Raw genomic sequence first — 15025 nt, forward strand, 5'->3', positions numbered from 1 at the left:
CATATGTAGAGGACATTGCTGCTAGAGGACAATAATCTGCAAAGACAGTCTGGAAGTTGCATTTTGTGACAAATTTCATGATGCTGAAATGAGACAATCCCTTTCCCCAAAAAGATAATTTCCACAAAACAAAGCAAATTGTGAAATTTAGAAAACTTTATTTTTCCATGTCCAGACATGTAGTTGTTGAGGAGTGTTGAACAGACGGGTTGTGCTACGTGTATTGCACAGTGTATTGCAGTGTACTACTGCGAATCCAAACCCTGGTTAATGTCTTCACAAAAAAATGGCAAAATGACATTTCCATCCCTCCGAATAAGACGTCTAACTCTTCACGTATGTGTGTAGTCCAGAACCACTTACTCCACCATATATGGCTAGAACATACTTTTGTACAGCTTGTTAACACCACTGCTGCTAAAATCAATGCTTATTGCCCGCAGCAAGTGCTATGGAGATGGGACTTCTAACTGTAACGCTCTCTGTCCAACGAGCTGCGCCACAGTTGCGATTGGCAGCTGTAGTGGTCTCCTGGTTCGCTGCTTCAGCTGTCAATCACAGCGGTGGAGCAGCTCATTGGACAGCCAGTGAGAACACTTCGGTCAGAAGCCCCGCCTCTAGAGTGCTTGCAGCGGCATATGGTGAAGGGATAAAAGTTGATTTTAGTAGTGGTTGTGTTAAGCTGCACAGACGTATGTTCCATCCCTGCTCCCCTGCCCCAACATGGTGCTATCAGTGGTTCTGCCTCAGCATACCTGCTGACAGACTCCTTTTCACTCTCTGCAAGGGATTTTGAGCTCTATATGAGAAAAGCTAAGTTTTGCTCGGTAGAAGCACATATTCAGAAATTAATCAGCAGAGAATAAGAAACGACACGGTGGAAGATCTACTGATCGCTTTACCACAGCTTTCTGGCACAAAGTTTGCACATTGTGGCGCACAGCATCCAGGGAGGAGGCAGCAATGAATTTGAAGAAAAACAGTTTTTAAATGACTTTGTGATATGCTGCTGGATGCCATTGAGTAATACACATACATACATGACGGTACTGCATCTACCTGGCTGAGTCCAGGGCTACAGATCAGGCAGAGCTTTACGGTCAGTCCAGGCATGGAGGATGTGTGGTGCAGATTCTACACTGCAGCAGATTACAGTGCTGCGCCTGGATCTGACTTTATAATCTCCATTCTGACGTAAAAGTACAAACCATCAGGGATTCATTATACACTGCTAAACGTGGGATGCTATTCCTATATCCTTAGGTCCTAGACTGCAGAGGTAGTCTGTTCGCCAGCTCATTCCAGTGACTACATTCTGGGTGTTTGCTTCTCTTCTTGATGTATTCTAGAGTTTTTACCTAGTTGGGAAAAAAAAAACAACAAACAAATTATGTTACCGCCTACGGGCAATGTTTTCTGGCAATATTTTTACTTAGGGTTTGCTGCTTTTTCTTTTGCTCTATAATGTAGAACTAGTTAGAACAGTAATCTTCAGATATCAGGGCATGCTGGGAGTTGAGATAGGGAACAGCACTTCCGATATAAGTCCAAAAATACACTTACAGACTTTTAAAGGTGCACGATCCAAAAGCAAAAGGTCCGGACCCAAAGACCAAAAAATAGCATGACATCTATATAGGTTGTGTTGAATCAGCACTCCAGGGGTTCTTTCAGAAGGTAAAAAACGGTTTATTCCTCAATGGTAAAACATAGCTGCAACGTTTCGATCCTTACACACACTGGATCTTTGTCAACACAACCTATATAGATGGCATGCTGGGAGTTGTCGTTTTGCAAAAGCTTGAGGGCTACAGATTCATAAGTTGTTTTTTCCAAAATAAGGGCAAAGATCAGGGTGATCTGAACATGTAAACATAGCCTGGTACTGATTTCCTAATAAAGCATGCCGCTGCAGTAAATTACAAATACGAGGTAATTTAGGATAGCTTATACTACACCCAATGAGGCTCATGGTATTACAGGTCCAAGTTTATGGCCACCTGTCCACGTGCGCGATTTCACCGGCGAATCACGCCGTCTGAAGCTTTCCATAGCGTTGCTATGGCAAGCGCCGGCCCCGTGTCCACAAGCAGAGAATCATTGCGAGTCTCCGCTAGCGGCCGACAATTCGCAGCATGCTGCGTATTGCCGCGATTCTCCGCGGTCAGCCTATCTGTCAGAGAGGCTGACCGCAAAGATTTGTCTGCCGGCTCCTGCTCCTGGGCGGAGAGTCCCCATGGGACTTTGCAACGCCCGTGGACAGGGGGCCTAAAGAGATTTTTCGCGATTTAAATTAAATCATCACTAGTTGATCAGCAGGAGTCAGCTGCTCGGGATCACTGCTGATAACCTGATCCTTGGGACTGCTGTCTATGCTGCCAAGCCAGACATCTGCATTGTAGTCAAAGCCAGAAGTGTAATAGAAGGTATCCCTGCCACTGAAAGCAATGCCATCTATTACCCTTCCTACTCTGACCCCAATGTGGACATCTGGCTTGGCTGCACAAACGGCTGTCCCCAAGGATCAGCTTTATGGTGGGAATTCCGAGCGGCGGGCCCCTGCCAATCAACTATTGATGACTGAGGATTTGGTTATGAATAGTAAATTCCAGAAAATCTCTTTAATGTCACCAAAATAGTCAATTTTCTAAGACAGATTACATAATACACCGCCACTTACCATGGTTTTGGTATCAGCAAAGCCATGCTTCTGAGCCAGGTTCCACAGATTAACAGCCAGCTGGTTTAATTTATTGTTCCTCAGGTCCCCATGGGCAAGAATACTGTTAAAGAAGAGCAGTGCAAGGGAGCTCTGACGCTTCAGGGTCTACGGAGAACAAAAATAGTCATTTCTTAGTAGAGAGCTTAACACTGTACTAGTAAAATATTACTTAATTCACTATTAGTAGAAGGCCCTATTTTTCTATTATTGTATCCATATCCATATATATCTACCGTACCTATGCAAACCACAGGCCTGCACCTCATGGACAAGCGAGTTACAGCGCCAGAGCTGGGGGGCACTGGATGGAGCGCTGCATTAGTGCCAATGTTCATATGGGCATTGTATGCATCATTTATCTGGACAATGTATTCAGCTATTTAGTGCTGTTGATCTGGGCAATGAATGGCATTCCAGTGCCAATTAGACACTATTGTATTTTTGAACAGAAATGGTTGCAGGGCTGTTGCTGTGGCAGCATGTCAATTTTAACCCCTTAAGGACACAGGCAATTTTTGTTTTTTTCACTTATTTTTCTCTTCTTCATTTAAAAAAAACAAAAACAAACTATTTTTCCATCAATGTAGCTGCCTGAAGGCTTGTTCTTTATTTGTTTGTTATTTTTTAATGGTACTATTTAAATGTAGTGAAAAACTTTCAAAAATTTCTTAAGTAGAGTGAAATGGAAAAGAGCTAAGCTGTCTCCCACTGCCCGACGGCATATAGGCCAAGCCCGAGCATCACGTAGTAGTGTAAACTACCCACAAATATCATCATATGTCTTACAATCATTAACACACATAAGAATTTACACTTTTCAACTGTGCCACAATGATTGAACAGCACAAAAAATAAGGGCTTAAAATTAACATTACTGCAAATAAGTTGTTCTAGATCAGTGGTGGCACACAGAGCCCTTCCTGCTGGCACGCGCCACTGTCGGTCGCTTACCACGTTTGTGAATACCGGCAGGGCTTGCAGCTGTGCGCAGACAGGATCCTCCTCCCCCCTTACCTGAAGTCTCCTACTTGGAGACACGAGAGCAGGGGGAGGATGTGTCCGGCAGCACACACTGACGTCACAGTGTGCACCTAGGATCGGCGCCAGCAGCAGCGCCGAGCAGAGGTGGAGAGGGTAAGTATATGGGTCTCAGGAGAGCACTATTACCACTGGGAGCCACTGTGGCGTGTCACTATCACCACTGGGGGCCGCTGTGACGTGTCACTATCACCACTGGGGGCCGCTGTGGCGTGTCACTATCACCACTGGGGGCCGCTGTGGCGTGTCACTATCACCACTGGGGGCCGCTGTGGCGTGTCACTATCACCACTGGGGGCCGCTGTGGCGTGTCACTATCACCACTGGGGGCCGCTGTGGCGTGTCACTATCACCACTGGGGGCCGCTGTGGGATGTCATTATTACCGCTGGAGGCCACTGTCTGGGATGTCACTATTACCGCTGGGGGCTGCTGTCTGGGATGTCACTATTACGAGGGGTATGTTTACATGTGGCAGAAATGCTGCAGAATGTCCTCAGCAGAAATTTCCATGGCAAATTCTGCAGCATTTCCACATCCAAAAAGCTGTTAAAATCTGCACTCTGTCTATTTTGAAGCAGCCCTGTCCCTTTTAGAACGATGGGGGTAAAATCATATGTCGTGATAAGCCCCGCCCCCTGACATGTTGGCACTTTGCGGTAAATAAGTGGGTTTTGGTTAGCAGTTTAGGCACTTGGTCTTTAAAAGGTTCGCCATCACTGTTCTAGATCATCAGAAAAAATTGCTAATATAAATAAATTTAATGTCCCATAACAAGTTTGTGTTCACAGTATTAGCTCAACTAGAAACTGCACATAGCCCGATGATTGCATAACTCCCCCAAAATAGTGAACCATATCGTACATATAGCCAATCATTCTAATAATACCCACAGATGATATAACTATTAACATTAAAGTGCAAGTGCAGAAATGATGTGGGTAATAGACATCACATACAGCAATCCGTAGGTTAGTGCCAGTAGGATATCACATACACTATGCAGGAACACATCTCCTAAGCTATACTAGAAATCCTACAGGATGACCTGAACACACCCATAAGGTGGCAGAGTCAATTACCCCGTTCTCTCCTCTACGCGAGTTTCGTCTACTTCCTCACGGAGTTATGGGACTGGATCAACTGATCCTTAATAAATAAGCAGTATAATTAAAAATCGCCTGCTAAGGCCTTAGTCAGACGGGAGTTTTTAGCCGCGATTTGCGCATGCGCATGCGTCCGGCGATTTTATAAAACCATTGCTTTGCAATGGTATCGGACACATGAGCGCTTTTTATGCGCTCGTCCGATAAATTATAGAACAAAAAAAAATCGCAGATCGCACCTATCTGCGATCTGCGATTCCTGTTCTCTTCTCTATATGCGCTCAATGGGGCCGGCGGCAGCAGCGCCGACCCCATTGAGAACATATAGAAGACAAATCATTCTTCTCTGCCACAGCTGTAACAGCTGTGACAGAGAAGAACGAGGTTTGCCCATTGAATTCAATGGAGCGGCAATACAGCCGCTCCATTGAAAGCAATGGGCTGCCGGCGTGCGCGGGGTGAATTGTCGGGAAGGGGTTAAATATATAAGCCCTTCCCTGCAATTCATCCTAAAATGTGTTAAAATGAAAAAAAATTGTATACTCACCTTTCCGCTGCAGCCGGAGTCCAGCCGCGGCCGCTGTCAGTTCTCCTGAACTGCTTCTCGACATTATTCAGCCGGCGGGGCTTTAAAATCCCCGCCTGCTGAATGATCTGCCTCTGATTGGTCACAGCCCTGACCAATCAGAGGCCGGTTTCACTCACACACCCATTCATGAATTCATGAATGGGTGAGTGACTGCTGCCTCTCAGCGCTGAGCCAATCAGGGGCAGGTCTGACTCACATCCATTCATGAATTCATGAATGGGTGTGAGTGAGGCATGCCTCTGATTGGCTCAGCGCTGAGCCAATCAGGGAGCAGGTCTGACTCACACCCCCTTCACACCCACTGCAGGACGGCCGCGCAGAGCTCCGGCTGCTGGGAGAAGGCGAGTATACAATTTTTTTTTATTTTAACACATTTTAGGATGAATTGCAGGGAAGGGCTTATATATTTAAGCCCTTACTGACAATTCATCCCGGGCTCGCCCGCAGCTCTATTGCCGTCTCCATTGAATGCAATGCGCTGGACAGCTCCGGTCCGTCTCTAATGAAACGCGGCTAGGAGCAGATTTTCGGGCGATTTGCGGGCGACTTGCGCGCACCGGTCACGCGATTTGCGGATGCGCATCCGTCATGCGATCCGCAAATCGCGCGAAAAAACGCCCGTCTGACTAAGGCCTAAGTGTGTAACATTGGTTAGGGCAGAGGGATCCAGATATGGGCAATCACGGATCAGAGCGTTCAGCATCGGCCATGACGATATTGGGTGGTCTGGGCATGCGTACTAAATTGAATTTGTAGAATAATAATTCAATATTGGAGTATGTAGTGTTTCTACTGGCATGGTATTAAGACATGCCACAGACCTGTCTTAATTGGTAGAATACAGGTCATCTCTGGGGCCTTCAAAAAGCCCCCGTTTGCCATGAAACCCGGACAGCACCCTGTGACCTTATCGTGGGCGGCTGTTCATGACTTCCGATCTCCAATTGGGCAATTTAAATGGTGTTGTCAGAATTGACAGCGACATATAATGGGTTAACAGCTGCAAACAGCATGAACTCGAAATCGCAGCTGATGTGGCCAGCTGTTAAAGGGGTTTTGTCATAAAAAATTCTATACTCTCCTATTCCTCCCCCATTAGTCTCTTTACAGCATTTTCTTGTCTCTGAGCTTCTGCAGTCCCCCAGGTCACGTCACCTCCAGCAGTCCGGCTTGTTATGAAGCAGGCATTCCTCGCATTCTTCTTCCGGCAGGTCAGTGAAGGTCACGTCCCTGTGACGTAGTCTTCACTGGCTAGGTAGGAATGCTAATCTATTGCAGAGACAGCACGCCTGAGCAGTCTCTGCAATAGCTCGGCACTCCATGCTAGGCTGTGAACCGTGACGTAACAAGCATTGCCGGGCAGGAAGAAGACTGCCGGCAATGTACGTAACGTCACAGGAAGCAGAAGAATCAGCCAGCTGGAGATGAGGTGACCTGGGGGGACTGCAAGAGACAGGAGAAGATCGGCAAGGAGAAGATCTGGTAAGATTTGAAAGGATCTAGACTGATGGGAAAGGAATAGGCGAGTATGGAATTTTTTTTATGACAGAACCCCTTTAACTGTCAAAGAGAGCCAACACCAGTCGTGTACTGAGTGGGCGCAGCTTCCGAACCAGCTCCATATTAACCCCATGCAAATAGGATATATACGTACATCCTATGGCTCGAAGGGGTTAACGTTGTGACACATTCCCAAATCTTGCCCAATGCACTCACAAAGTAGCTAGAGTTCTCCTTTAAATGTCCCGGATAGGTCTGCGGTTTACATGAACTTAATCCAATAGAGTAATTCTACCATACCGCACATTAAGTGTTTTTAGCAAATTGAGAGATTTAAAGTCTTGAATGAACGATGCCAAGGAAAATAATGAGATCATCTGCAGAGTCTTGGAAGTCCCAGTGCTGAGGTGGCATAAATAGTCCATTAACCAGCGCTTCCCACTACTAGATGCACGATGCAATGGTCCAGGACGCAGGCAGCAGCCAATATCATACATTAGCCCTAAGCACAGTAATACCCATCATTGTAAGCACAGCCACTTCTTTCTATGCTACATAAGAGACTGCATGAAGCGGGACGGGGAGTCTCATCTTTAGATCAGGAAAAAACAAAAAAAATGGGCAGTTGCCATGGCAGCAGGCTTACTACAGAACATGCGGACAAGCTTTGTTGGTCATAATTATACCTAGAAGAATGTATCTTCACTGACTGTTCAGGGCAAATGACATGCTGCCGTAGGGAGGTATTAACTGGCTGTCAGACAGAACGCTGACAAACATGAGAGCTACAAGGACAACGTGAGCAAAATATTAAAAGGATTTCCCTATGATACATTCAAATAAGCGACAGGACCCGGTAATTGTGCTCCAAGGCACCTAATGATGTGAGCCCAGAACACCCTGTACGATACACGCCAGCAGCGCTCTACATCTGGTGGCACTCTCATACGGAGCAAAACCCTGTAGAACAGCTATTGTCACACGTGGGTCATATAGAACACACCTTCCTACCAAAAGTACTTGGACACCCCTGTCGGTAGAATGGATTGTGTCCTAAACCATGCTACATACGATGCAGACCCTTGGAGACGGGAACCGCACAATATGGGATATACGGGTTATGCCGTTGTACATAAGCTGTCCATCACAAAGTGCCATGCACTGGCACGTCAACGGTGCAAGAAGCGTCATTATTGGACAGTTGAGCAATGGAAAAACATCCTATGGAGTGACGATTCACACTACTCCATCTTCAAATTAGATAGACGTACCTGGGTGGGGGGGATACCAGGGGGAAAGCGTTTTGCCTGACTGTGTTGTGCCAACCGTTAAGTCCGATGGAGGTTCTGTTATGTTCTGGAGATGGTTTACATGGCATGTTCTCAAGTCTGTTGGTTGTTGTGGCAAGAACCATGAACATGGAGGTGGACCCTGACATTCTAGACAATAATGTGACAATACTCTGGTAATGGTCAGTAATACTTCTAATAAGACAACACGCCTTGTCACAAATCCAGTGCTGTTTTACATTGCTGTGAGGATATGGATGTTCCACTATTGGACTGGCTGCACAGAGTCCCGACCTGAACCCTACTGAACATCTTTGGGATGAACTGGAACGTCAGGTCAGGAAATCTGAACAGAGTCTTCTATGAGAGAACTTGCCAGATGTTTGCAGGATGAATGGAGGGAAATACCAGCTGAAGTGTATCTGATGTCAGCAGATGTCATTAGGGTCAAAAGGAGGCCTTACTCTGTATAACAATATATAAATAAATACTACTTTAGATTCTTGGTCAAGTGTCCAAATACTTTTGTTGGGATAGTGTACTTTACCCAAAACCTGATGGCCTCCACCCTACCTGTTCAACCATATATGTAGAGATGAGCGAGTACCAAAATACTCGGGTGCTCGTTATTCGAGTTGAGCTTTTCGTAATATTCAAGAGCTCTATTCGAGTAACAAACCCCATTAAAGTCAATGGGAGACTCGAGCATTTTTGTATTGGACCCGCCGGGTGCCGAGTGAGTGAGTAAGTCAGTCTTTCAGCCAGCCAGCCGACATGTGCACGCTGGCACGTCACAGCAGGAAATGGTAATGCAGGGAGGGGTCAAACTTGGCGTGGTACTCGCTCGAGTAACGAGCACCATGGAGTATGCTAATACTCGGACGAGCATCAAGCTTGGACGAGCATGTTCGCTCAACTCTACATATATGGCGAGTTAACTTGCACAAACAGGCAACATATTTATACACAGTCTCACATATACAGTCAGTAATGGATATACTATCTCAGGAGGCGATTGTCTAGCACCTTAAACTTCCACCTACGAAGTAGGTCAGATCTACAGTCCTGTATGGCTTAAAGGGGTTGTCCCATCAAAAGAAGTTATCCCCTATCCACAGACATACAGTAAGCCAACCAAGAGACAAAACAAGGAGGAAAAAGGGTTTAACATGTCTAGCAAGATACACCAAATTTATCATGCAGCCTGAGCCACTGTGAAAAATTTGGCACATCCAATGCCTGCCAGGTCTACTTGGCTCTTTTCTGGTTGTCAATGGTTTTGGCTACAGATACAGATCCAGCATCAGTCTTGGTCCAAGTCCTGTTCATCTGTCTAAGGTACTTCTGGTTGCAAATAAAGGCGATTTCCCAGGACTTAAATACGGATGACTTATCCTCAGGGTAAGGTCATCAATGTCAGATCAGTGGGGTCCAACTTCCAGCGCTCTCTCAATCAGCTGTTTGAAAGGGCTGTATTTATAAATCTGCCCCTATATATCCAACCTTTGGCCAAACATGTAATACAATACCGCTCCTGCCCTTATCTATGACATACACAGTAAGTGTTTTAATGGGTGCCTGTGGAGTCAGTCAGAAGACCTAGAAAGAACTCCGAGGCTATCTATAGAGTCAGCCTACTGTCAGAGGACACTAAAGCCGGCCATACACGTTAGATAGTGGTTGGCTACAACAGCTATCCTTCCTGATGGTCCCATACACATGAACGCTTGGCTCAGCTAAACATGCAAGTGTGTAGAATGGGAAGAGGGGAGAAAGCTGTTGCCAGACATCTTTGGCAGCAGCTTATCTCCCCTGAGAACAAAAGCATCGGGTGTGTTGAAATCGCACAATCTTGAGCTGCCCTAACATCTGCCGTCAGGGAACAGTTGTGTGGCCCCTGTAGACATTAGATGGTCAGTAATCTATTGTGTCTGCCAGCTTAACGCTTTGTTCGATACGGAATGTTCGCTGCAGAATTTCTGCAGGGCAGTTGATAAACCGTCCTGAAATCCGTACGAAATAAAGTCGGTGTTTGTTGGCGATTTTGTGGCGTTTTTCTTAGCGAATGGTGCGTTTTTTTCGGTGCGGATTTTAGTGCAATTTTGTTTTCGGTTTGTTTATGGGCATTTTCCACAGTGTAAAATGTTCATTTTGTTAATAAAGAATTATTTACTTCAAGAAAAAAAGGGGGGGGGGGAACCTCCTACGCGAGATCCTGTCTTTTCCATAGGAGCTATTGTGTTTTTACAGTGTTACCTCATTTGTGGTATCGTTGCAGTGGAGGCAAATAATTTAATAGAACCTTTGCGGCTCTGCCTGACCAATGTTTTTACTACTTCTCTTACATTCTGCTGCGGAAACATGCAAAAAAAGCCGCTTATACACCGCTTATCTGCAACATTAAAATCCACTCCACAAACACAATTATGCGGTGGATATTTTCCACTCTGTGTACACGAGAAATCCCTGTGATGATGATGATCTGTTCAGTCGCATCCGATCTTCGGTCACTCTATGGATCAACGTTCTCCACGCACTCCTGTCTTTCACCGCGTCTTTCAGTTCGGTGATTGACATGTTCGTGGTGGCCTTGATTGTATCTAGCCATCTTGTTCTTTGTCGTCCTGATCTTCTCTTTCCACTGACTTTCCCAAGCATCAGTACTGTTTCCAGTGAGTTAGCGCGCATCACGTAGCCAAAAGTAGAGAGCCACTGTTTGGTGATTTTGCCCTCTAGTGATATTTTTGGTTTGACGCGATCTAACACTACCTTACTCGTTGTCATGGCGGTCCGAGGTGTCCGCAGCATTCTCTTCCAGCACCATAGCACAAACGCATTAATTTTCCTTCTGTCTGTTTTCCTGAGCGTCCAAGTCTCACAACTATATGTCGTTATGGGAAAGACGATTGCATTGACCAGTCTGGTTTTTGTTCCTTGCTTTTCCAGATCTTTTCCATTCCTTACATCACATTCCTACCAAGTGTAATCTATTTCTTGATCTCAGGTCCAGATTGCCTGCTGCAATCGATTTTGGATCCAAGAAAGATGAAATCTTGGACCAACCTGACATCTTCATTGTTAATGCTCACTGTACCGTTGCCTACCGTGGTCACGACTTTCGTTTTCTTGCTGTTGAGGTACAGTCCCATGCGTTTGCTTTCCTTTTGCACTCATTGGATAGGGTATTCCAGGTGCCTTAGCAGGATGGTGTCATCTGCGTATCGGAGGTTGTTGACATTTCTGCCACCGAAACAATTTACAAATCATAAACTCATAAATTTGACTGGGAATTCAAAATGCTGCGGATTGTATGCCTGACATTCCGCAGAGTATTCGTCCCGTGTGGTTATATTTACATGGAACAGTTTGGGTGCAGTAAAAACTGCACGTTTCTGCTATAGATTTGATACGCTTGCGGTAATAAAACCACGGCAAAAAGACGAGTGGTTTTGCGTGGTGTTTTTCATCCCACCTAAGCACTCCCACATCAATATAGACCCAAGGGAACGTGATGCAGATGGTGACGTGGACCTATTGCAGACTTCACCCCTTCATCTGGAAGGGTGAAATCTACGGATCCATGTCAAAATCCACACCAAGCGGTGAAAATATTGATGCAGATCTACACCAAATTTTCGCAGACTGGCTTCATATAAGCGTAAGCGCACTTGTGCGCGCCTGAGCGCTCCATATTTGTGGAACAATATTTTGTTGCACGCGCATCAGCATACATCACTGAACTTTTTGCCTGCACAAGGCATGATCATTTGTGTGTGTCAAAGACGCACCAATTGAAATGGCTATTTATTTCCAGACATGTTCTTTTTCCAGTGGAATTATGCAGTGTTTCACCTATCTACTTGTGTATTGTGTGCATTTGTGTACTCCCCATTGACTTCTATGGGGACCCGTGGTGCACAAATACGCAGAAAAATAGAGCATATTCAATTTTTTTTGGCACAACCAAAAAGCGCATGCAAAATATAGAAATGTGAATGAACTCATTGAAATCAATGGGTTCTAGTGTCTGTGTTTATACAAATATACCTGTGTGAAGGCGCTCTAAGTGTTTTAATAATTTGCGCCATAGCGACAGGGTGTAATGTATCAGCATTCAGAAGTCTGCTGATACATTAAACGTTTAAAATAAAACATGCAAAACCGCATCCCTTACGGTAATAATATTAACTCTTAGGGACCAAGCACTGTAATTTATGGTGCTTGGTCTGGGCTTTAATCCTAGTCGACAGCAAAAATACAGCGCAGGATTAAAGCCTCTGCTTCAGCAAGGAAGCAAGGGACAGACGTAAAACAAAACAAAAAAAAAAAGTTTAAGGTCCAAACATGCCTGGTCATTATAGGGTTAATACCTAAGATTCCTGTCTGTGACTGATTGCACTTTTACATCTGTCCCTTGTTGGGGACAATCTGAAGTACAGGGTCTTCATGGCACTCATTGAGTTGTGTGTAACTTGTGATGGGACCCGATGGGATAATGAGCTCCTGATGAGGAGTGGGGGATCATTCACAGTTCATGTAGTGGTCACCTCCCATACAGCAGCGCAGGACAAGCTGTTTCTGATTACACCATTAGGTCATGGGCTGGAAACCACAGCTGCATTGTTAGAGCTCTTGTTTGGTGCAGTCTGTAGTATAAAGAAGGGGACTAGAAATGGCCGAATGACATCATGTGAGCTGCTCACGAGATCCCTGCTGGGTGATTACAGCATGGGTGGATCTCCATTCTGTGGACAAGCATTTCACTTTATCTCACTGCCATCATATCCAGTTACAGAGTGGGAAAGGATGGACCTAGATTCATGAAGAAACGCAGGAATATGAATATGGGGCCATACACATTTGGTCACTTCCCACTATTGCTATAGGGTTACATGCTGTACTTTCAGGTAGTACATGGTGGGCCACAGAAAACTACATGGGTAGGAGAAACGGAGGTTACCAATATACACTAAATGGGGTACAGCTAAGGAAAAGTGATATGAAAAAAGACCTGGGGGTTACTAGTAGATTGTAGATTTAACTGGAGCAACCAATGCCAGTCAGCTGCTACAAAAGCAAATAAAGTCTTGAGGTGCATTAAAAGAGGTATAGGGGTGAGGGACGAGAACATTACCCTCCCACTATATAAGGCACTTGTCAGGCCTCACATGGAATACTGCGCACAGTTCTGGACACCGGTGCTCAGGAAAGATGTTGGACTCTTCGAGGGGGTCCAAAGAAGGGCAACTAAATTAATAAATGGAATGAGAGGACTGGAATACCCAGAGAGGATATCAAAATTGGGATTAAGGGGCGACCAAATAACTATGTATAAATACATTATGGGACAATACAAGGATCTCTCCCATGATCTGTTTATACCCAGGACTGCGAAGAAAGTAAGATGCATCACCAACACAGAAAGGGCTTCTTTACTGTAAGAGCAGTGAGACTGTGGAACTCTCTGCCTGAGGACGTGGGGATGGCAAAATCGATAGAAGAGACTAGTTGTCTTTCTAGATTGCTATGATATTACGGAATATAGACATTAGGTGATCAGCAGGTTGTTGATCTGGGTCTTGCAGTCAGGTAGGAATTCAACTGTTGATCCAGGGATTATTCTGACTGCCATTATGGAGTTGGGAAGGAATTTTTTTTCCTACAAATGAGCTAAATTGGCTAGTTGGAGTTTTTTGTGGCTTCCTCTAGACCAACAAGGGCGGGTGGGGTGGTTGAAACTGGCTGAACTAGATGGACATTGTCTGCATTCAGCCTAACATACTATGTTACTATATATTCATTATGGATAAGAAAACATACAGCATGAAGCGGGTCTGCCACAATCATACTGGCACCTGCTGAACTGAGGTTCAGTATCTGAAGGCCCTTTTATATGGGCCGGCGGTCTTTTAAACGACTGCATGAGCGCTGAGGTCACCACTAAGGTTGTCAGTGCTTGTGCAGAGCATTTACACTGAAAGTCTTGCTGTTGGCTCGCAGGATTCTTGCTCAGCACTTTACCTCCTATGGAAAGCGCCAAGCAGGGAGCGTTTACACCGGACGAAAAACCAGCGAGCCAACAAGGTTTTTAAAGCTGACGACAAGTGAGCAATTTTTATGCATTCACACTGAATGATTATCTCTCAAATTCGTTCGTTTGAATGAATTTTGAGCAATAATCGTTACGTGTAAATGGGCCTTAAGGGAGGACCGATAATCACCCTTAATAACAACCAGGAAGTCTGGACTTAATCTGGGGATACCCTGCAGTGAAATCCTGAGAGTATACATTGATTAATGTCAGAATTTTCTGGGACTCAAAAGGGTTGTACCAAGGCAGACTTTTATCACCTATCCATAGAACAGGTGATTAAAGTCTGATAGTGGGGGTCTCACTGTTGAGACCCCCAACGATCTAGAGAATAGGGGTCCCGTGTCCTTCCTTCTCCTCATTGTAGGCTAACAGTGGAAGAGGAGATTGCATGGAGAGATAGAGGGTCAAGCATTGATTTGCAGGAATGCTGCCATCCAATAGGTGGCGCTGCAGAGGTATTGTTCCATCTCCCTTATTTGCATAATGTTAGAAAGTGATCACACATTGCTAGGATATGCCACTGCTTTATGATTGTGGGGACCCCTAGTAAACCTGAGAATAAAAGGGTAGACACTAGTTGAGCACTGCGTTCTATTCTCATTTTTTACTCATTTCACTTGCGTGAGCCCATGCTGCAGTTCTCTGCACAACATAGGTGGCGCTGTGTAAGGGGCAAAATAATGCAGCG

General features: G+C 45.2%; 1 protein-coding gene across 1 annotated transcript in view; it reads right to left on the reverse strand.

Moving 5' to 3' along the window:
• Positions 1 to 138: 138 nt before the first annotated feature.
• The window catches only part of VPS35L (VPS35 endosomal protein sorting factor like), an 87041-nt gene continuing 72154 nt past the window's right edge, over positions 139 to 15025 (reverse strand). Inside the window, exons 30-31 of the mRNA XM_066576259.1 lie at positions 2681 to 2827; positions 139 to 1358 (exon numbers count right to left, since the gene is read on the reverse strand). Coding sequence (XP_066432356.1) covers positions 1260 to 1358; positions 2681 to 2827 — 246 coding nt within the window. The 3' untranslated portion in view covers positions 139 to 1259. The remainder of the gene's footprint in view (positions 1359 to 2680; positions 2828 to 15025) is intronic.

This window comes from Eleutherodactylus coqui, chromosome 8 (assembly GCF_035609145.1).
Source record: "Eleutherodactylus coqui strain aEleCoq1 chromosome 8, aEleCoq1.hap1, whole genome shotgun sequence".
NCBI classification, from domain to species: domain Eukaryota; kingdom Metazoa; phylum Chordata; class Amphibia; order Anura; family Eleutherodactylidae; genus Eleutherodactylus; species Eleutherodactylus coqui.